The 23,112-nt window shown below is 35.0% G+C and overlaps 1 protein-coding gene across 2 annotated transcripts; it reads right to left on the bottom strand.

Annotated features, from left to right (window-relative positions):
* Nucleotides 1-23,091, bottom strand: AP5M1 (adaptor related protein complex 5 subunit mu 1). Of its 2 annotated transcripts, XM_011225334.3 has the most exons (8): nt 22,675-23,091; nt 17,384-18,029; nt 14,320-14,547; nt 12,635-12,774; nt 11,443-11,528; nt 11,236-11,354; nt 7,675-7,771; nt 1-5,086 (listed from the first exon to the last, which is right to left on the bottom strand). In XM_011225334.3, the coding sequence occupies exons 1-8, from the start codon at nt 22,746-22,748 to the stop codon at nt 5,004-5,006; spliced, it is 1,473 nt and encodes a 490-aa protein (XP_011223636.1). In that variant the 5' UTR covers nt 22,749-23,091; the 3' UTR covers nt 1-5,003. The 2 variants fall into 2 exon arrangements, 1 of the variants encoding a protein (XP_011223636.1); XR_004620476.1 differs by lacking the exon at nt 1-5,086 and having other exon boundaries at nt 11,236-11,349.
* Nucleotides 23,092-23,112: the final 21 nt, after the last annotated feature.

Here is a 23,112-nt window from a genome sequence, read left to right as displayed (position 1 = left end):
CTCCGCTGGAAGCCTGCTTCTTCCTTTCCTACTCCCCCTGCTTGTGTTCCCTCTCTCACTGGCTGTCTCTCTCTGTCAAATAAATAAATAAAATCTTAAAAAAAAAAAAAAAAGATGTTTAGAAACAGACTGGTTACTAAATTGAAACTAGAGAGACTGGTTTGGCATCAACATGAATTAGATGTGTACAAGTCATTGTTTCAATTTAGAAATTGGATCACAGAATGTCTGAGACAAAAAATGTGTGGGAAAGTTACCTAACTATGTAATTTGTACTCTAAACTGCTACTAGAATAATGGACAATTCTAAAGCATCTAAAAAATGCCTTGTCAGTAATAAAAAAATTAATCAATAATAATTTAATATTTTAAAACTATTTTTGTTACAAATCATTATGTTTCTTTTTCTAAGAGTCAATCTTGAAATATACTTAAGGAATAAATCTCCAAATTTGATATCTTGGAAGATGAATATTGACACTAATGTTGCTAATAGTTTTTAAAAGTGAGTTTTTATGAAGCCCAGCATAAAACACATCTTAAAATTTTATTCTTAAAATATTATGCAAAATTCCATAAAGTATTTTAAAGTTTAAAGTTATAGAAGAAGAGGTATCCAATTAAATGCGAAAAAGGCATAAGAAGAAATAGTAAACGATACAGTGGAGAGTAGTTATTTTGATAATTTAAAGTAATTTGGATTATTTTTGTAATGGCATCATTTACTTTCATGGAAAAAAAAACCATCATTCTGAAAAAGAATGTGATTATTCTTACGATGGCAATATAACAAGCCCTTTTTCCTCAAGGAAGGGCAAAGTTAACAAATAAAGCTTTGAAACCGCAAGTCTTAAGACGAATAATTGTGTATTACAATATGTTTTCCCCATTGGATTTCTTTACCACATAGCATGACATTTTTTAATGGGGGGAGGGCGGGGAGAAACCATGCAGTTTAATAAAATAGGAGCGTTTTCTCAACCTAAGTTGTAGCCACTGCTTTGATTTTTGGTTTATCTCAGGGCCAATAAGTATACACTCTAGTACATGAAACAAAACTAGAAGATATACTTAGAATGTAGTCTTTGTTTCTTCTTTCTTCAAAGCCTGTTTCCTAAAATCATTGTTAGTCAAAGCAAAAAGAAATGTTTGTTCTATTACGTAAGAAATAAACTTCATTTGGTATTCAATTGACTTTCTAACTTAGCAGACAGGACTTTACATCTTCAAATACTGAAAATAAATTGCATTCTTGGCCCTTGCTTTAAAAGGTTAGAGAGAATAAACGCACACCCTGGTAGTGTTCTAGTGATCTTCCTAATCTCAGTTGCACTTTGTCAGAACGAGGTAACTGGTAGTTAAGTGAAATACCCTAGATCAAAGGGGGATTAATCACCAACTGAATCCTTGCTGAATAAACCTGTCATTCAAGAAAATTATTTCCACTGAACTTAGCAGAGGATTGAAGGTATTTGCATAACAGGGACCAACGTACTTCAGCCAGGTTAAAAGGTTCAGAATTCATCCCATGTTTAGCTTTTTGCCTCCTTTTCCTTTCAGCAGCCGGGCACAATGGTTTCTAATCTGATAATACAGCTAACTATCTAAATGATGTCAGAACAGGAAAGTATTGCAAAGTTTGGATGAGGGATGGATCAATTTCACTTTCAGTAACTCCTAAATCTGATTTGTTGGAATTTAAGATGTAATCCTAAAAAAGTCCCTTAAACCTGAGGACTGTTTATTAACATCCCTTTTCTGACCTTTGTCTTAGAAACAACTGTTCTGCTATGGCAGCAGTCCCCACAGAGGCTCTGGATGATAACTCGACCTACCTGCCTCTCAGGGGTGGTACAGGAGTCTATGAATGTCTCTAAAGCAGTATGAAATACTATAATAAAAAATAAAATATTAGTTATTACTGTGTATAAAATTGTGCTTTGAGACCTTAAATCATACAATGTATAAAAATCACAATAATTTTAACTCCAAAATACTGAGTTGGTGTGAAAAAAATAAAGTTTATGAGACAGACTATTGTTTAATCAAAAAAACCTTTTTACACAAATAATTCTCAAGAATTCCTGATAAGGCTATTTCCTTCAAACCTGACATTCGAATAGATAATTTAAAAAGGAAAAATAGAAAGTGCCCATACACTGTAAGAGCATTGCTGGCTTTAAAAAGTTTAAAAAATACTGTTCAGTAAAAAACGAAGAAGGGTTTTACGAAAATCAAGAACCACTTTTTTTAGAGTACGTTTTCAGAAATTTAACACTTTTTGTACCTGTTGGGTCTACTGAAGAATAATTACCCTTGTGATAGACATCAGATTTCATAATCATATTTTGGCACTAAAAGGGAATTTAGCAATTTTGCATCTAGAGTATGTCTGACACCATCCAAATCTTCCACTGGAAGTAGATGCTCATACTCACCGCAAATGCAAAGCATCTTTCAAGTTAAAAAATGCAAAGACTAGTTATCAAAGAAAATGAATAAAATCCATAGTGAGATAATTTTTTAGAAAATGATTGAAGTTTTAACCCAAGAAAGGACTCTTAGAGTGTCTTATAGCTTAGAATAAGAACATGTCAATCACGATTAAGCTTCTGGAATCGGAATCCCTTTGAAATGCAGCTGTTTCTTCTTTAATTGTGGCAGCAGACTCTGAAGAAAAGAAAGGTCCAGCCTTAAAGATGAGTAAGGAATACAAAATAGCTCAGGATTAGTTGTGGAGTTCAAAGGTCGCTAATTACACTAAGGAGTTCCCAGACACAGGGAAAACATTAAACAGGTCACCTACCAAACGGGAAACAGACTTTGTCTTCAGAAATTATCCTGAAGTGACAGGTTTCTAGACAAAATCAAAAGCATCACAGTGTGCCCAGCTGATCTCAACAGGATGAAAACATGAGTTGGTTTTAGTTCTGTAGTGTTATGTTAGAATGGAATGGCAACAGATGGCATCAGGTTCCCCTTCGCCCTACACTTTTCCAGTATTCCCTAGATTTTCCTCAGGCTTCTAGAAATATCAAATCAAAGATTCACTGGTTTTTCTGATTGCTTATAAAGAAAGTTTTCCCTAGGGGATTATTATACTGAGGATCTATGTACTTACTAGATAAATGTCTCTTGCCTATCTTAGTGTACTTTACTCAACATTTATACAATCAAGATGTCCAAATGGCTCCATTAATATTAACATAAGTTAAACGTTAAGCTTTCTTTGAATTTAAGAGAGATCAAATAACTTAAGCGAAATGGGCTTTTTTCTGCTTCCAAAAGGAAAGTTTTTACTACTGATTATCTATGATTAAGCCAGAATAATAAATTAAAGTCCTGGTCAGGCAGTTATTCTATTTTCTTTGTTACTTGGGATAATTTTGAACATAGAGTATTCTGCCATGATAATACCTTACAGAAAATGAGAATTTATAATGAGTGAGATTGACCTTAATTAAAAAATCATATTTCAAATCCTAAATTTATATGCACTCTCCCTTCAAACTATCATAGCTCTCTTTCAAGGAGTTAGAAGCTTCTTCTAAGCTTTTCCTTAGGAGACTGATTAAAAAAATAGAAACCAAGAGATAATTTAATTGAATATTAATCTGTAATGCATGTTTTTTCATAACACTTCTAATTCTGTTCCATAAAAAGAAACTTGACATGGATTAAGTTTTGAGGATCTTGAGATTTCAGCTTTTCTTGAATGGTCACTTAAAGTCCAACTTGACAAGGAACTGCTTTGAAAACCGAATAAGACATATAATTTGTAAAGACAGAGAATAAAAAGTATGACTGGGTGGTTCCTGAAGAAATCAAGAGAATGCTAATAAAGAAGCAGGAGTGACAAATTTAAAGGAAATAGGCTACACGACACTGAAATAAGATTAAGTAATACTCTCTACCCACAGAACAGCTTTTGAATCTTTACCTGAATTCATTAAGAATTTTCATACAATAAACATGAAAAACAGTATTATACCTAAATTTATCTTTAAAAATTTGGCTGCAGGCATTAAGTGATCACAAAACACTACACTCATTTTCTGAAGGTATCCCACCCCTCTTAGTATGCTTACTGACATCCTGAGCAAAATGTTATTGTGGCAGATTAATAAGCTTACCTGAAAAGTAACTCTAGAACAGAGATGAACAAACACCTTAAATAGAATTATTCAGATTCTTTATTAGTCAATAGGATAGTTCTGATTAAGAACAGATTACTATTTAAACAATATTCCTTTGTTTTCTTTTTTTAATAATAATTTTTTATTAGTCACCATACAGTACATCCCTAGTTTTTGATGTAAAGTTCCATGATTCATTACTTGCGTATAACACCCAGTGCACCATGCAATATGTGCCCTCCTTAATACTCATCACCAGCCTATTCCATTCCCCTACTCCCCTCCCCTCTGAAGCCCTCAGTTTGTTTCCCTGTTTTCATTGACTTTTTCCCCCAAGAAATTTACGGTGGTTTCTGGTATTCCGTAACAATACATTGTACCAGGAGCTTACTACTCAGGTTTGAAAGAGCAAAGAGGTTTTTTCATCTTGCACATCCATCTTTTTATCTACAATCCATCAGGAGTGGCTGTTTGCAGCTCTGCAATGAGAAAGAGCCTGAGCCCATACCCAGGAAGGTTCAGTGTAGAAAGAAGGCTACAACTGATTAGCCATGTCTGCCATGGGAACAGGAAAAGTATATATGATAGGGTGACGCAGGACTAGTTTAAAATAAGCCTAAAGTGAATCACTACTGTTTTATGCTCTGAATCATATTTGAGTAAAATCAAAGGGTAACAAAATAGGAAACATTAGTCTTTAAAATGTTCTCTCAAACTATGTCAGGATAAACACATTAAACAAGAGCATTTTATGATTTAATCAATGACTTTTTTCATTCATAGGTTATATGCACACACATTAAAAATAAAAGACTTAATGATTTAATTTAAGCTATGTTACATTATATAAATCCTATTTAAATATAATTACAGTAATAATGATCCATATGTTACTGGCGCAGGAGCTTTAGAATTCCAGATGTAATAGTCAGAAGAAATTAGCTTCCGGTCTATAAAAAAAAAACAAATAAATGATAAGACTGTATTACGTTAATAAAAATTCAATGAGAGAGCAAAGTCATGATATTTTAGAAATGTGGAACACAATGATTTCAAGAAAGGCAACACTTTGAAATATTCATTTGAATTTCTCTTTATCAAGACATTATAATTTTTACAATTTTAGAAATACGGGTTTATTAAATATTTAAATCCATCTTTGAGCTTACTTATGCCAAATTATGCCAATATCATGACATCAGACACAAAAAAATTTAAAATTTTTTACTGGTTTCCAATTCTGTGACCTCTTTTCACCATGGTTCTTATTCTGATCTTGCTGTTCTTTATCCATTCCGAGTTTTAGAGATAGAAATAAACATCCCACTTTCTAGTAATACTTTTAAAAAGTTGCTTCAATGGTTTCTTAAAGTTCTGGTCAAATTTAATCTTTCTGTTTTAATAGCTTTGTAGCTCTGGACAAATGACAACCGTTTTGAACTAAAGTTTTCTGATATGTAAATTTGAGCTAATAATGTTCACTTGGAGCTAGATGCATGTAAATTCCAATTATTACACACATTAGTAAATATCTAATTCTGCCTTTTCTGCCTTTCTTCTTCATGCCTTTCTTCATAATGAAAAAGACAGAGGTAGGATGCATTACCTTGTTATTTATCTTTTCAGTCTGAGAACCTAGCAACACTGAAAAGCAACACAGCATACTGGTTAAGCGGGCAGGCTCCAGAGCCAGACTGCTTAGTTTGCTTCCCACTCCTGACATTTATTAGCTATGTAGCCCTAATCCCTCTGTCCCATCAGCATCCTCATCTGTAAAATGGAGATAACAATTCTCACATAGGCTGCTGCGAGGATTAATGAGTTAACACACATAAAATACTTCGAATTGTGCGGCACAGGTAAGTAATAAGTGTTAGCTATTACTGTTTAAATTAGCATTACTATTGGAATTAATATTTTCAGAATTAAGTTGTATATTTTGAAAACAGATTGTACTGTTAAGGTGATGGCAAAGTAAAGGTCCTACATAGTTGAACACAGTGGTAGTTGTGTTCTGAAACAGAGGAAGGAAATAAAAGACTGGTCATAATTATGCATTACAAAATGACCTCTTTTATTCAATAAATTAATATTTTATGTTAATTTATATTAAAATATATTAATATTTTATATTAAGTAGGTACATTACTGAACTGCCCCATCCTATATTATGCTTTCTGAGAATTGCTACAATATGTTTAGTTAATATTAATAAGATACTTAAAATATTTTAGACATCACCTAATAGACAATCTAAAATATTGGTCTGTTTGCATTCAGTATCCCACAGATAGAATCCAAAATCTTTGCATTTAGACAAAACCACTGGTTTGTCTAAATTGATATATCATGGCTTCATTAAAAAAAAATGCATTGTTAAGACTCTTCCATGTATATGCATTTCTTTAAAATACAACCAAAAAATGATGCATGAGAAAACATAGGGAAATCCTAAGGAGGTAAAGAATATGACTTATTCTGATTACATTACATAGAATTTATTATTGTCATTCACAAGTACTTGTTTAGAATTCTGTAGTTCTGAGTTCTGTAATCCTTTTGAAACTTTCATGTACAAAGTCCTGTCTTATCCTACCTATTCTGGGGATCCTAATCCCTAGTTTAAGAAATATTTATCTAGGGGCACCTGGGCTCAGTCAGAAGATCTTGGGGTCATGAGTTTGAGCCCCACGTTGGGTGTAGAGATTACTTAAATAAATAAAACTTAAGAGTTCTGCTTATGTTTAGCTAACATTTAACCTCATTCTAGTTATTTTTCTGTTCTATGCTACTATAAATATTTGATCTGCATTAAATAATTCTGAAATCATTTATAAATTGCTTTGTCCCTCCCTGTGTTTTCATATACAGTATATATGTTTACTTACAACCAATAAATTCACCGAAGGCTGGAAAACTTCTTTCCGTTGCCATCCTACTCATAAAACGGAGAGGGCACTAAATAATGCTGATTGACTATAGCATTTGCTAAAAATATTTAAAATTTTAAATAATAATCACATCTAACATTTATTGATACTACATGCTAAGTATCATGCTAGGCACTTGGTCAATATAATTTTATCTAAATCTCCTAACAAAACCGAGATAAACAGTACTATTATTTCCATTTTACAGATGAGGAAACTAAAACTTTGAGAAGTTTACTAACTTGTCCAAATTTACACAGCTAATAAATTGTCTGAGCCAACCTCAAACCCTTGTCTATCCAATACCAAAGCCCCTGGAAACAACTTCTGAATAAAAGAGTATATTATAACCAGAGCAAAACAAATCCAACTTTATACTAAAGGCCACCTCTATGCCAATCCTTGCTTGCCCAGATCATTTTATAAACAAGAGAAGGCAGAAGCCAATGTAAAGTACACATACTGTTACAGGATAGGATCAGGTCAGAATTTTTATAAATTGGGATTATTCTCTGATCTCTTTCTGTTACATTTTAATTTTATCTGAGGTAATAATTGCATAGCATCATTTTAATTCCCTCAAGTTAATTTGAAGCTGTACAACTTACGTGTACTTATTTTTGGTTTTCCTGATGCAAAAACTTGAACCGAATGCTGATCCGCATAACAACCAGTGAGTGTATAATCTAAGATCCTAAAATGAAGCTAGAAAAAGAAGAGAAATATATCAAATTGAGGTGATTATTTGATAAAAGTGACGACCACATTTTTTCCCTTGACACAATTTTAGGAATTTCACATAGTTCACAAAAAAAAAAAATGTGTGTGTGCATGCGTGCATACATACACACATACACATTTCTCCTTCGCATTAGGACCATTTCTTTGTACGGCTGTTATTATGAAGTGCTTAACACCCACCAGATACTTCACTAATATGGTCTCTAATCTATGTTGCAAAGCATTCCTATTTTACAAATGAGGGCACTGAGGTTCAGAGATGGGAGGAATTAGCATCCCAGAATGTAAGTAGCAGAGCTGGCAGGTGAACTCAGACTCAACTGACAACAAAAGCTGGTGCTTCTTCCCTTAGGGTTTCTGGTATTCTGCATATTCTCTTCTTTTTTTTTTTTTTTTTTAAAGATTTTATTTATTTATTCGACAGAGATAGAGACAGCCAGCGAGAGAGGGAACACAAGCAGGGGGAGTGGGAGAGGAAGAAGCAGGCTCCTAGCAGAGGAGCCTGATGTGGGGCTCGATCCCATAATGCCAGGATCACGCCCTGAGCCGAAGGCAGATGCTTAACCGCTGTGCCACCCAGGCGCCCCTGCATATTCTCTTCTATCTCTAAGGCTATAGACTGTGTTATATTTCAGATCATAATTCTTTTTTTTTTTTTAAAGATTTTATTTATTTATTTATTTGACAGAGATAGAGACAGCCAGCAAGAGAGGGAACACAAGCAGGGGGAGTGGGAGAGGAAGAAGCAGGCTCATAGCGGAGGAGCCTGATGTGGGGCTCGATCCCATAACGCCGGGATCACGCCCTGAGCCGAAGGCAGACGCTTAACCGTTGTGCCACCCAGGCGCCCCCAGATCATAATTCTTTTACAGGCAGAAATGTATACACTTTCTAGCAAAACACAAGAATGCAATTATTAAAACTGAAACAGTTTATCTCATGTTTGGAGGGAATGAGATGTTCTGCTTAATTTTCTGGAAAACTGAAATTCAATATTTCTAGAACTAAGCTTAGAAATCATCCTTTCTCTCACCTATGAAACCTTTCTAAATCTGGATTTAATTGATAATGTGGCGTCATCAGTATAAATGCCAATTATTATACTGTGCTATTGTAGAAAGAGCCATTAGTAGTACTTTCTCTGAAGGCATAGTGGTGGGGTGTCTGAGTCACAGTGATAGTCACACGAACTATCAAAGATCTGTGTCTTATCGAGGGAGCTCCAGTCTCCTTTTGCTGTGGTACTCATATTTGCTGCTTAAAAGCTCCTGATTTTGCCATATCCTGCTATCTTTTCTACACTTCTTCTTTCATCTCCCATCCCTGCAAATTTCTCCCATTTCCTAACTTTCTCCTTTTGATTGCCAAATTAACTGATCCACATACACTGAATGTAAATTTTCCCATCTAAGCAATTTTTTTTCCTATTGCAACTCATATTATTTCTAATTGTAAAGGACTTTTGCTTGCTTGTTTGGTATAATTCTGGATTCTGGAAGTTAGAATAAGATTCATTTCCTATAACTAAATACTAAAAAAAAAAACTATTCAGTGAACATAAATATGTATTACATGTTTGCAATGAGATTATAACTGAGTAGGCGATGGAAATGAATTAAAAAAGTCATAATCCCTATCTTTGCAAGATCTACGGTGTAGTAACATCCCATATTTTTTCTAAAAAATATCTGGAGGTAGGAATTTTTATAATAATCCTTGAAACAGGGGCGCCTGGGTGGCACAGCGGTTAAGCGTCTGCCTTCGGCTCAGGGCGTGACCCCGGCGTTATGGGATCGAGCCCCACATCAGGCTCCTCCGCTATGAGCCTGCTTCTTCCTCTCCCACTCCCCCTGCTTGTGTTCCCTCTCTCGCTGGCTGTCTCTCTCTCTGTCAAATAAATAAATAAAATCTTTAAAAAAAAAATAATCCTTGAAACAAAGCTTGTAGATATATCTGAAGCCAAGATAGAAGAAATGAGTATCACTAGTATACTTCTGACTTCACTACCATTTCTTCTAATTGTTTTTATTATGTAGATTTCAATATCTCTGATTTCTCTACCATTTTTATTTAGGTTTTTCCGCTACTTTTCTGATCATCCCTTCAATTCCTCTCACTGGGTCTTCTAAATCATCTACTTATTTTCTTTTTTTCTGATCTTATTCATTTCCACTGCCTCAACTATTTTTTCTCCACAGGTAACTCTTAAATCCTTATACACTGTTGAATGCTCTCTTGAGAACCGAGCTCCAGGTTTTTACCTACCTACTGGACACTTATATTGGGATATGTTGCTATCACCAGCAACATATATAATATGTACCCCACTTCTTCCCAACTTTCTCCATATTAGTACTTTTTCTAAGTATATTCATCCTTCATCAAATATTTACATGGTAGGTAATGAACAAAATGTTGGTGTTAAAAATAATGAATGAATGACACTCATCTGGTCCCCGCCCTCTTGGAGCTTAAAGTCTGATTTAAGCCTTTTTTTTTTTTAATGTTTTTAAATCTTGGACTTAAAGCTTTTGTTTCTATATTTAATTAGTGACCAATGCTTTACCTTTATCACAGCTTCTCCAGCAGTCTTTCTTTCTTTCTGTGACACTCAGCATCATTAACCTACTACCTTTCATCGGGTATCAAGTTTTATTATTTTTTTCCTACTCACCTTCTCACATCCATTCCAGATTGATCTTCATAAAGTATTGTTTTCTGAAAGACCACTCCCATACTCAAAAAAACTGTAAACACTTTCTAACAAAGGAAGAAAAGTCAGAATGCAAACCCTCCAAAGCTACAATCTAGACCTAAATCACTTATCCGGCCTAATGTGTTACGACTATTTCTAGCACTGGTTCCTAAGTGTGCCTTGTCATCTTTCTTTCCTTTGATTAAGTCATTTATTTACCTATATAAATGTTGGTCAGTCTTCAAAGTTTCATTTTCATGCTTATCTGGGCTTCAGAGTTTTGCTTAAACTCCATCTCTACTGCAAAGCTTTCCTTGACCACTTTGGTCAGAAGTGCTCACTGTTTCCTTCAAATACCAAAAGCAGTTAGAATTGATCAATTACTGACATGCAGCAGTGGAAAATTTCTAGAGGGCAAGGGCTACATCTTATATTTTTTATATACGAATCTTGAATGTGATAACTAAGTGCTGGGAAATAGAACTTGGTTACTTTGATGTGTTAAGGTTATACTTAACTGTTTCACCTTAAAAATTTTTTAAGTATTAAGTAAAATAGAAAATGACTAATACTAAACAAAAAGAAATCTTACAAAAATCTAAAAAAAGACTTAGCACAGACAAGAAGTTCCCCCACAAAAAATAGCTAGAAAACATTAAAAATCAATTAGATATATGAAATTTAAAAACAAGGGTAGGGTTTCTAATGTAGTGATCCACATAAATGTATTTACCTTTAAATATGCTGTACCTCCAATGCAAATCTCATCAAATGGCTGCTTCTCATGACTCTTGGCTCCAAAAGTTACAGTTCCAGAAAGACTAATTTCCATCGATTTGGGGAACTTCTGTCCTACAAACACAAATGTACCAGTTAACTATTTTAATGTAAGTAGATTCTACAACAAATGAGTGAAAAAAGTCAATAAATAAAAGCTCACCAATAATCCAGATCAATAAGCTTTTCTCTCGAAATACTTCAAGCTGGCCAAAACTAACTTTGCATTCCACATGTGTGATTGGACCTCTTTAAAAAAGAAAAGGACACAATAGAAAGAAAAAAATGATCATAGAAGAGTTTGAAGAGATCTAAATCAAATCTAGCTAATGTTACTTAATAGAAGGACAGCATAAAAGCAGATTTATATTCAAGTTTGCAGAATAAAGTAGAACAAAAAACAAGTATTATATCTCAAAAAACACCAGAAACACAATAAAAGTTTTTGGTGATGATAAACATTTATTAATTCTAAAGACAACTATTAGATCATATAGAACATATTAATACAGTTCTATGGATTGATATAACATTAAAACTATGATTTTACTATATGTTTAGGCATCCTATGAAAAGAACTATGCTGTAGAACAAATTTAAAAGCAGAACTGTTGGGGCGCCTGGGTGGCACAGTCGTTAAGCGTCTGCCTTCGGCTCAGGGCGTGATCCCGGCGTTATGGGATCGAGCCCCACGTCAGGCTCCTCCGCTATGAGCCTGCTTCTTCCTCTCCCACTCCCCCTGCTTGTGTTCCCTCTCTCACTGGCTGTCTCTATCTCTGTCAAATAAATAAATAAAATCTTTAAAAAAAAATAAATAAAATAAAAAAAGAACTGTTGAGGAAGTAATCTTATGTTATCATTGGCTTAATTCACCAAGTAGCTGACAGTTGGGTTTGACTTGTATATAGAGCACAGAGAAATTGCTAGAAATAAAGCCAGCAGTGAAATAATCCCTAAAGAAGGGATTGGTTTACGTTGGCTTAAGTTTGTATTTACTAGTAAGTTTATTTATTTATTAACATTTTTAAAATTTAAATTCAATTAATGAATATATAATGTATTATTGGTTTCAGGTACAGGTCTGTGATTCATCAGTCTCGTATAATACCCAGTGCTCATTACATCACATGCCCTCCTGTATTTACTAGTAAGTTTAACTAGAAAAATGAAGACACATTTAAAGGTAAAGAGATTATTTTTATGACTGAATTTTGGTTCAGAATCAGCATTCATTTGAATAAAATAAAGTTTTTAGATCTTAAAAATAAAGTAAAAAACAAAGATAAACAATTTACTGTAGGGCAATGGGAATGTACTAAGGCAGAAATCATGGCATCACATTGTTTTATTCCTACCTATTATAAAAAGGTATACGAGCTTCACAGAATTCAAAATTATTTTTCACACTTTCATGAAGTTTTAAGTTAACCGTTATTTTTACTTGTATTTCTTCCTCTTTCATTTGATAAAAACCCAAAATTGGTGGGACTGGAACCTGGAAACAAACATAAACAAATCTTTGTATAATTCTCAGGTTATGGGTCTAAAATACCAATGACGATTGAGAAAAAGGCCTTGTGGTAATGTAGTTATTATGTACAGATTACTCCACACTGTTTTGATAACAGATGAGGGAGCCATTATTGTTCTAAGGGCAGGGATTTTTCCTTCTCTGTTTCCAGAGATAAGAAAGGTGCCTTACAAATGTTTGCAATACATTGTTTTTCCTTGCTTGCTCATCCAGGTTCCCCTCCTTCAGGTTCTCTATGACCTGCAACCTAAGATGTGCACTAGACATACTGTCCACTGACGCCCTGTTCATAGTTCCTGCTGCTCACAGTTCCCCATGTGTATCTTGTGACTCCCCTGAACTGGTTATCAATAACTGATCGAAGGAGAAACTATCTGTAGGCTGAAGTAAGCCAATCACTCTTTCTGGTACATTTGAAGCGATAAAGAGACTCTACTTATGTAGTATAAGGTTTTAGAGTTACAGGTCATGTGGAAGCAGAGAAAGCCAGTTGGAAGAGAAAACTGAGTAGCAGAGATGAGACAGACATAGACATTGAGTACAGAGTGATTTTAATTTTGATTTTCTGGTTCTATTCGCAGTACAGGCTGAGTCTACCTTGAATGACACTGGGATTGCCTCTTACTTTATCAAAATAAATTCCCTTTATGTAAGCTAGCTCGAGTGGGTTTTTCTAAACTACTAATTCAAAATTAGGACAAAAGACAAATGGTATAATAAAAAGAAGGTTGGGTTTTGGAGTGTGGAAAATCTGGGTTCAAATCCAGACTCTGTTACTTATCACAGTTGTAAGAACTTGGGCATGTCATTTAACTTCTCTGAGACTCTCCTCATCTGTAGAATGGGGCCAGTAATACCAATATTAAGGATTTTAAAAGTATGGAGAAAACACATGCAAAGCGCCTAGGACAATGTCTGACACAACAGTTATTTAACAAACAGTATCTATAAATAATATTATGTATTTGTCACCCCAGCTGACTGGAATTACAGGAATTTTATGTTCATAATTCAAACCACGACTGAATTATACCAGGATCTATCCTATGACCATGGAGTCCTTATTATGGAACACTTTAAAAAAAAAAAAAAAATCCCATTACTTTGAAAACCATTCAATGCTGTTACAGACAGAGAAGAGGTATCTTATTCTAGGACCTGAATCTTCATCTTCATTCATCAATTACTGCCTTGTAAATAATGAAAAGTTCTGGGGCGCCTGGGTGGCACAGCGGTTAAGCGTGTGCCTTCGGCTCAGGGCGTGATTCCGGCGTTATGGGATCGAGCCCCACATCAGGCTCCTCCGCTAGGAGCCTGCTTCTTCCTCTCCCACCCCCCCTGCTTGTGTTCCCTCTCTCGCTGGCTGTCTCTATCTCTGTCAAATAAATTAAAAAAAAAAAATAATGAAAAGTTCTTATGTGGGCCAAAAGTATGAATGATTTACTTACAACAGAATAAATTCATAAGTACGAAGATTAGCAAAGTCTCAACTTTTCCAATGTTGTTTACCTGCGAAGTATAGTAGCATAAGTTGAAAGACTCTAAAGGAGGAGTGAATGGAAATTTGTAAGGTCCACTAAATGCAGAATCATCCACTGCATCAATGCTACTAGAAGTCAGAATGGCAGAGTCAAGAGAAGTCACACAAGGATGAACTAGAATGTCCTGAAGTGGAGATCCATTGGTGGGAAGACTCAAGCTGATGGTAACATTTGGCATGATTCCTTCTAAATCACACTGTAATAGAAACAGAAACAGATATTACCAAGATCTTAGAAGAATACATCTTCTGGGTGAGGCTTTTCTAAATTTATCTGAGTCATTTCCCAGAACTTAACTCATTTTTCTTTCAAGGTATTGTTCTTGCTTTCTGTGTTCAGGTTAGTGGTTCTGTTATACTCTCAGATATCAAGCAGGAACTAGGAGAGACTTCCTAGAGTGCTCTGCTTACATCTAAACCCTTAAAAAGCTATTTTAAGTCCATTGACATCTCTCTATTCCTATTGCAAACACACTGGTACAGGCCCCTACAATTTCTGTCACAGCCCTCTAACTGTATCTAGATTCGTTTTCCTCTAATCAGTCCATCTTTGGGAGCTAACTTAACAAAACAGGAACTCTAAATGTATTGTTCCATGCTCAAGATCTTTCAATAGCTCCCTCTCAGTTTTGCATTACTTTTAAGCCTTTCATTGTTTGGCTCCCATCTACCTCTTTAATAATTTTCTACCCTGCAACTGGAAAGCCAGTATTCTTGGAAGGTTATGGAAGCTGGATATGACAGGTTCACAGACCTCTCTGCTCCTGCTTTAAGGATGTGGTGGCCAGATGCAGCACTTTTCAGAACTTTCCATGAATTTAACAGATAGACACGGCGGCATCTCAGACTTATCTATGAATTCTGGCTTCTCCAGACTAAAGTCATTAGAGACTGTTTCTGTATGGTTGTATGCAGAAAATCAGTATTTTTATTCTCTCAACTTCTCTAACACCTGGTATGAGCTTCACAAAATTCAAAATGAAGATAATTATTTCCATTTATAATAGACTTCATAATAAAACTTTAAGTACTAAGCTCATGAAGAACTTTTAAAAAAATGTTTGGCTAACAGATGTACTACTTACATACAAACTTAAACATTTAGTGCATGGATTATGGCACACCCCCATTCTTTTTATTTTTAGCAGAAAGCTTTTTAAAGAATGAAGTTCTCCATCATGATAATTTGTATAGAAACCAATCTAAAATTCCCACAAGCAATAAACTAGGGTCAGCCTACCAATGAGCTGAGATATTTAAACACCATGATATTAATTAGTAGCAAATAATATGTAACATATTCCCTGTTTATTGCCACAGAATGAAAAAACAAAAATGGTGAATTTTCCTTTTATTTCACAGACTTATGAGAAAGGATTCAACTACTTTATGACATAATCAACGAACACCTCTATTTTAGAGCCATTTATAATAGTTCTTTCTTTTTTTTTTTATTGGGGGCAGGGACAGATGAGAGAGAGAGAGAATCTTAAGCAGGCCCCATGCCCAGTGCAGAGCCTGACATGGGCCTCATCTCACAACCCTAAGATCATGACCTGAGTCAAAATCAAGAGTTGGACGCTTAATCGACTGAACCATCCAGGTGCCCCATCATTTATAATAGTTATTTCTAGTAAGTTAATAACTGGAATGTATTTTTGATCATGATAGGAGTGAGTTTAAAACAGACACATAAATCCTTAAGTTACTTTAAGGTTAAAGCAGAAAAGAAAGACCCAATTTGTCTGCCAGGACTGTTTTAATTTCCTGTACTTGAAATCTACTTTTATCTATAGCATTTGTATATAGCCCCTCAACATTAAGTTTGATTAAAAGCTTTATATTCATAAGTGCAGAGAATAAAGGATATCAGAAAAATAAAGACATCTAAGATTATTGATGTGTACTTGTAGAAATTATAGAGGGCTTTAACTTTTGATCATTATTCAAAATGGCACTCAATTATGTTGTTACTCCTATTGTCATTTCCTATTTTCTATCCTGAAACCAGAGAACCCTACATTAACCTACAAACTTGTTTAAATAATGTAAGAACCCTTCAAAATGGTTTTAGATATTAATTCAAAGATTTGTCAATTTCATCCTTTTAGAGAAAATGCAAAATAGGTATGTTGGTTTTAAAATATTTTCACAAATTCTTTGACATTACTCTTTTCAAAAAGCCTAATTCTAGTCCCCTTGAATGTGGACTGGACTCAGTGACCTGTTTCTAATGAACAAAAAGCGGTGAAAGTGATGCCATCTGACCTCAGCCGAGGTAATAAAAAGGATAGCTTCTACCTGTGTCTTCTTTTTGTCTCTCATCATTTGATCTATAGGAAGCCAGTCACCAAGTTGTGAAGATATTCTTAAACAGCCTATTGAGAAGTCCACATGGAGAAGAACTGAGCCCTCCCACCAACAACCAGCACCAACTTGTTATCCATGTGAATGAACCACCTTGCAAGTAGATTTTCCAGCCCCAATCAAACTATCAGGTGACTATAGCTCCAGCTACAATCTTGACTGTGATCTCATGATAGACTCCACACTAGAAGTTCCTAGCTGAGCTGCTCCTGAAGTCTTAACCCAGAAAACTGAGGATAATAAATGTTTATTTTGGGGATAATGGAACAATTCAGTATGCAGCCATATATAACTAATACAATTCATAAGAAGGGGCTCAGTCGGTTGGGCATCTGCCTTTGGCTCAGGTCATGGTCCCGGGGTCCTGAGATCCAGCCCCACATGGGCTCCCTGCTCAGCGGGGCTTCTGCTTCTCCCTCTCCCTCTGCCTCTCCCTCTGCCTTCTGCACTCTCTCTTTCTCTCTCTCTCAAATAAAATCTTTTTAAAAAATTAAATTCATAAGGAATGCAAAAAGGTAATGTTGCAAAATTTCACATATTTAATGACTGCTGTTTATGATAAAAATTAAGAATGTCATATAGCAATGTAAAATAAAGTTAGAAAATTTTACTTTTCTCCATAGGTATTCAATGGTATGATAAAACAAGTGTCAGAGAAAATCTCACCTTGCAAGTGACTGCTCCAACAACCTGCCATGTATCTGCTATATCCTGTTTATCATATTGCATGGATTTTACCTTTTCAGTGATAGAAATAGAAACTTGTGGTTTTCCTTTGTATGTTCCAACTTTCCAGGCTGGCTGTTTTTGTGGATGTGTCACAGAAGCAAAATTAATATTATCCAATGAATTCTGTAAGTTGGCATCTAACAAAGTTCCAAATGGACAAGCTTGTAGAAGCAAATCAGGCAGTTGGTTCAATTTTGTATTTAACTCAGTGTCATTTTTTTGACCCAAGTAAAGAAAATCCTGTATCCCAAAAAGAAGTTCAAAGCTTTGTGAAATTCCACTAATGCTAATTAATGGTGGACGAGGGGATAAAGTCTGTTCAACTAACGGAACACAAGCATATATCATGTTATTCTTCAGAAAAGCAACAACTGGCCAGAGTTCTCCACCTCCTACTAGGAGTCCATAGACAGATGTTTTATTGATGTGAGAACAGCTATCACGACTTGCTACGAAGTCCTTATCATCATCCAATAATCTAAGTTCAAAAAGCAGTGCTTTAAGAAAGGGACCATCTTCAGGAATAGGCACATAACTTGTTCCATTGAAGACTTTGGCTCGTTTTTCAACAGTTGGATACCGTCTGAATTATGGAAACAAAAATATTATAAATGGTTCTTCCAAGGAAAACAAAAATAGAAAAATCCAAAAAAACCCCAAAACAAAAACAAACCCCAAACACAAGGCTAACAGTAATAACAACAAAACACACAATAACAAATACATATACCCACAAAAACCACAACCAAAAAAATGTATCACACATTAAATTTCTATTGTAGTAACTAACTGTTGTATACTTGGTATATTATCTCAAATAACAATGTCATTATTTATTACTGAAAATGGCTCAATTTATTTAATTTTTTAAATAGGTAGAGCACATAGTTCTAATTCAAAATTCTAGTTTCTTGGCCACTCAGATTCCTGCTTGGTAGGCCAGGAATGTATACTTGGACACTTTTTAGGCATCTATAAGGACTTTTTTTTTTTTTTCTGATTCCATTTTAGTAGAGCAGAATCAAAAGAAGTGGTTCAATTTAACCTGCCATAATTTTGGATTCAATAGTTGAGATGATACAAATGTAAAAGGAATGTTCTAGTCTACGCAATTAATAGTGAGTAACAAATACCAAGTCTTCTTGCCAACTCCTTAAAATATAAGAATATTTCAGAAATAAAAATGTTTATCTCTATGGCCCTGAAAAATATTATGAGGTAATAAAAATAAAATTTGAATAATTTTTTATGGTTTACACGTTCTAGACTGAACAATAAGTTACTGATTTATCTTTTTTTGGGAAAAAAGACTACAAGATGCTTTTATTCATTTACAAAATGTTACGTCACATTTTCTTAGTTTTAAAAAAAGATGTACTTTCCCTATTAATTTTCTCTCCACTCTAATGTCCAGAACAAAGTCATTTATTGGCTATTAACTTCTGGGTAAGTCACCTAACTTCCCTAAGTCTATTTTCTTACTTGTAAAATAAAGGGGTATTGAAACAATATATCAGCAATTCTGATCAAGAATCAAAAACACATCTGGCCAGAGCAATTTTTTTTCACTAATACCCCTAATAAGACATTGATGTTTACTAATAATTTTTAAAAGAAAAATAGGAATGTATTCAAAGTTATCTGTATATTAGTAAACTTCACTCACTCACATTCTGATCTACTTTCTTGATTGAGAAAGGAAAAGAATTAGCTAGCCTTCCAGTAATGGCTTAGCAGCTGAATGCCATTTCCTTCTCTGGGTCTCTGGATAAGAATAGCTGAGAACTTTGGACTAAACTCATGCACAATGTCTTATCCTTTGGTTATCTAGAGGATAATTTAAGTCCTTCTTAAGTGTAAGAATCTCAATATTGGATGTAAAGGTAAGAAGTTAATCTGGGACTGTACACAATACCTTGATATGTGCTCAATAAATATTTTTGTTGGATGACTCAACCTATCATTTCAGGTTTATTCCAGACTTTTTCTAAAATAGGGCTCATAAGATCAGTGCAGTGACAATGAGATATATGTATAAAGAAGAAAACAGTATCTCTTATTAAATGTGCAAAATATTAACATGAACATATTGTTTGCTTTTGTTTGGGTTTTTTTTCTTTTTTTTGCAACTAGATAATCATTTCTGTTCAAGAGGCCTTATCTTCCAGTTACCTGCTCTGTTTACTATCAGATGTGGCCCTGCAGGGCACCACTCCTAGAAGACAAACAGAGAAGACTTCCCTGGGCATCCGGAGAAATTAGATGCTTTGTCTTCTCCTCTACTGTCAAGATCCTTAAACTGTGAGGAAATTTACTAAGATGACCAAGAGAATGTGTTAATATTCCCACATTAATATTCTCGTGTTAATAAAGTGTTTGGGCTTTCTTCAAAAAAAATAAAATAAAATAAAATAGGGCTCAAACCCTGGCCCTATAATTATGGGGTACAGTGACAACCTAAGCCATACTTAAGCTGATATTATTACTATATATCTGTACAGCAAACTTCTAAATGAGGATCTAAATCAAGTTTTGTTTTGGGAAAATGTAATTACATACAGAAAAGACCATCTGCTTTTAAAAATCTTAAATGATGGCCATTAACCTTTGGCATATATGTGGATAATATGCCAGAGTATGTATGTTTAGCCCTTACACCAGGCCCAAGAGGTCAGATAATGGAAAATAATAAAAGTAATTTCTTTAATGATACAGAATTAGTAAGTGACAGATGAGTTATTTGAGCCCAACTTGATGCCTCCACAGAGATGTTGAAAAGCCCACCCAAATATATCTGAATTTTTCTTCTGAAATATCCTGAGTACAATGAGAAAAAAAAATCTGAAAACAACGATGTTCCTCAAGGAACTTATTTTTATAAGCAGTGAAAAAAATCTTATCTCTGTAAGGTATTAAGTTAAGTTACAAAGCCACAGATATAAACACAGTATGGTACTGGTCCAAGAACAGACAAATAATGTAATAGAACTGAAACAGACCAGTATTTATAAGAAAATATAATCAACTATCAATAGGCCCACAAATCAATGAAAAAAATATATATATACTGAAAAAATACATTAAACATACAGGAAAACTGGCCCACACTATAGAGAAAAATATAATGGATTCCTCTAGTAACACCACATCTGAAGATGGATTAAAGACCTAAACATGACAGATAAAATGATAAAATTAAGAGAAGATAATATAAGAAGCTTTGGAAAATCAGGGTAGAGTATGACCTCAACAAAACTCCCAGTACTAACTACTTTGACTGAAATAAAATTAATGGTTTCTGTTTCATCAAGTGATACATAAAGCTGAAAATGACAAAATGAGAGAAAATATCTGTAGTAGCTAAAAATGACAAAGGCCCAGTATCAAGCAAATACAGCCAATACACAAGAATACACTAGGGATTTTCAGGAGAAAAGTAACATGAAAACAAACAGACACGTAGCAACTCTCAAAGATAAAAGGGACAAGGATATGTACAAGCAATCCACAGAACAGAAAATCCAGAGGGCTAACAATCACTGCTACACAGAGAAATGCAAATGAAAATGAGATATCTTTTACAGCAATATTGACAAAAACTAGAATAAAGGTTAGGAAAGAATGGAGATATAGGAACATTTGCTCACTGATGATGAGAAGAGTGTAGACTGGAGAAAGTATTTTGAAGAGCTAATTATTTGGCAATATTTAGTCAAAGTCAGCATAGAAAGGCCCTATGAGACTTTTGAGGGTATCTACCACATCACCATTCTGATGGCTGAGTTGGAGGCAGCCTGGGATTATCATCACTAGGGGAAGGAGACAGGTAAAACATGGAGGATGTAAACCATGGAGTACAACAGAGCAATGGCTTAGATCTACACTGTCCAAAATAGGAGGCACTAGCCACATGTGACTATTTAAACTTAAAATCAAACGAGATTGAGTTCCTCAGTTATAATTGTCACATTTCAAAAGCACAATAGCTACATGTGGTTAGTGGCTACAATATTAAACAGCATAGATTTAGAACATTTCTCATGTCCATCATTGCAGAAAATTCTGTTGGACAGTGCTGCTCTGGATGAACACACAGTAACATAGATGTTTCTTAAAAACAGTGCTGAGAAGTCTGGCAAATATAAAAAAATGAAGTCTAAAGCACACTTAATTGTGTAATTTGAAAAATGCATAGACAAACATGCAAATAAAGGGAGAGCAACAATAAGAGTTACCTGGGATGAAGAGTAGAATGGCAGAAATAAAGATACTCAAGTGAATATGTAAGTACTTTGGATGAACCAATGAGGCTCCTGAACCATACTAAATATTATTAAACTCCTTACTTGAGGTACAACAACAACACAGCAAGCCAGGTATCTTGGGAGAAAATGGTAAACTTTAACTCTGATACCCTTAGTAAAAAAAAAAAAAAAGTTTAGGTTGTGAAGAGGGAATTTTTCATATCCGCATTGCCAACCACTTTCATTTAAAATCACACTCATCTTTATCTGCCTCAATGTCAATGCAGAGCTATGCTACCTCCCTACACAGCTTTCCTCAGGGAAGAATAAATATGTTGGCAAGAAAGAACAGTCAATAGCCACTAAGAATAAAAGGTGATACAGATTACAGAACTGCCACTTACATTTTACAATGAGTTATTGCATAATTCTCATTAGAGAGCTATTTTGATAAAAGTGGAGCCAGATCAGCTTACACCATCTAAGAAAAAGTGAATACAATTTTTTTGTACTTTTCCAGTTTTCTTAAAAAAATCAGGAACTTTAACCCATCTGAAAGTGTTTAAGAATGAAACATAATATTAAAATATTAAGTCTTTAACTGCTCAGCAAAGATTTTCCAGAAGAATGAGCTAAAATGTCTGTGAATGACCTTCATTACGAATGTAGAAAAATCTGAGACTTGTTTAGTGCTCAATAATTTTCCTTTCCTTTCCTTTGGTCATCTCCATCTCAATCCTACGCAGGTGAAGTTAATTTTAAGATACAGTAATACTAATATTGAAAAACATAATGCTTAATATGTGCCAAATATCAACACATTTAATTCTCACAATACTATTAAGTAGCGACGTTAAAATTTCCATTTAACAGATGAAACAGAGGTTAAGTAACTTGCCCAAGGCGGCAAAGACACATCCCCAAACTCCAGTACATCATCCATCCCTCCGATCCATCACCCCTGAGAATTCAAACTGCATTTACCTGGAGAATCTGACGGTGCCACAAAGTGGAGTTCCCGGCTCGTGGCTAATGAGCCACACTGCCCGCTGGGCCATGACAAGCCACTAAAGCATCAGCTCATCCCTGAGGTCGCCACGGAGAAAGGACGCAGACTGGCTTTCTCAGATGGGCTCCTACCAGAAGACCCGAGGCTCACCCAACCTGGGCCACCTTCTGCCCCACCACAAACAGGTAAGGCTCAGCAGAGACGCTGGCTCCTTCAGGTGAAGTTACTAAAACCTCTGGGTCCCTCCTGCCAACACTTGCCACAATAGTTCTGTGAATCCTCACCTAGAATGCCGAGCATTCCTCCCCAGGAACCCCCGTACTTTCTTCCTCTAAGGTCCACTTCCGGGACGGTGGCCCGCAAGGATCATGGTTCCTCACAGCCCCGGCGACAAGTCTCTCTGCCGTTCGCCG

This window comes from Ailuropoda melanoleuca, chromosome 14, assembly GCF_002007445.2.
Source record: "Ailuropoda melanoleuca isolate Jingjing chromosome 14, ASM200744v2, whole genome shotgun sequence".
Taxonomy (NCBI): Eukaryota; Metazoa; Chordata; class Mammalia; order Carnivora; family Ursidae; genus Ailuropoda; species Ailuropoda melanoleuca.
The sequence above is the reverse complement of the archived record's forward strand: the minus strand, read 5'-3'. Positions and strand labels throughout refer to the sequence as shown.

What these genes read in the sequence shown, in the direction of transcription:
- AP5M1 (XM_011225334.3), bottom strand. Translation starts at nt 22,748, where the DNA reads ATGGCCCAGCGGGCAGTGTGGCTCATTAGCCACGAGCCGGGAACTCCA. An exon ending in GAGGTACAGCATATTTAAAG is followed by an intron (nt 7,772 to 11,235) that starts GTAAATACATTT and finishes TTCTTTTTCTAG; the next exon opens with CTTCATTTTAGGATCTTAGA. An exon ending in AAAACCAAAAATAAGTACAC is followed by an intron (nt 5,087 to 7,674) that starts GTAAGTTGTACA and finishes TTTTTTTTATAG; the next exon opens with ACCGGAAGCTAATTTCTTCT.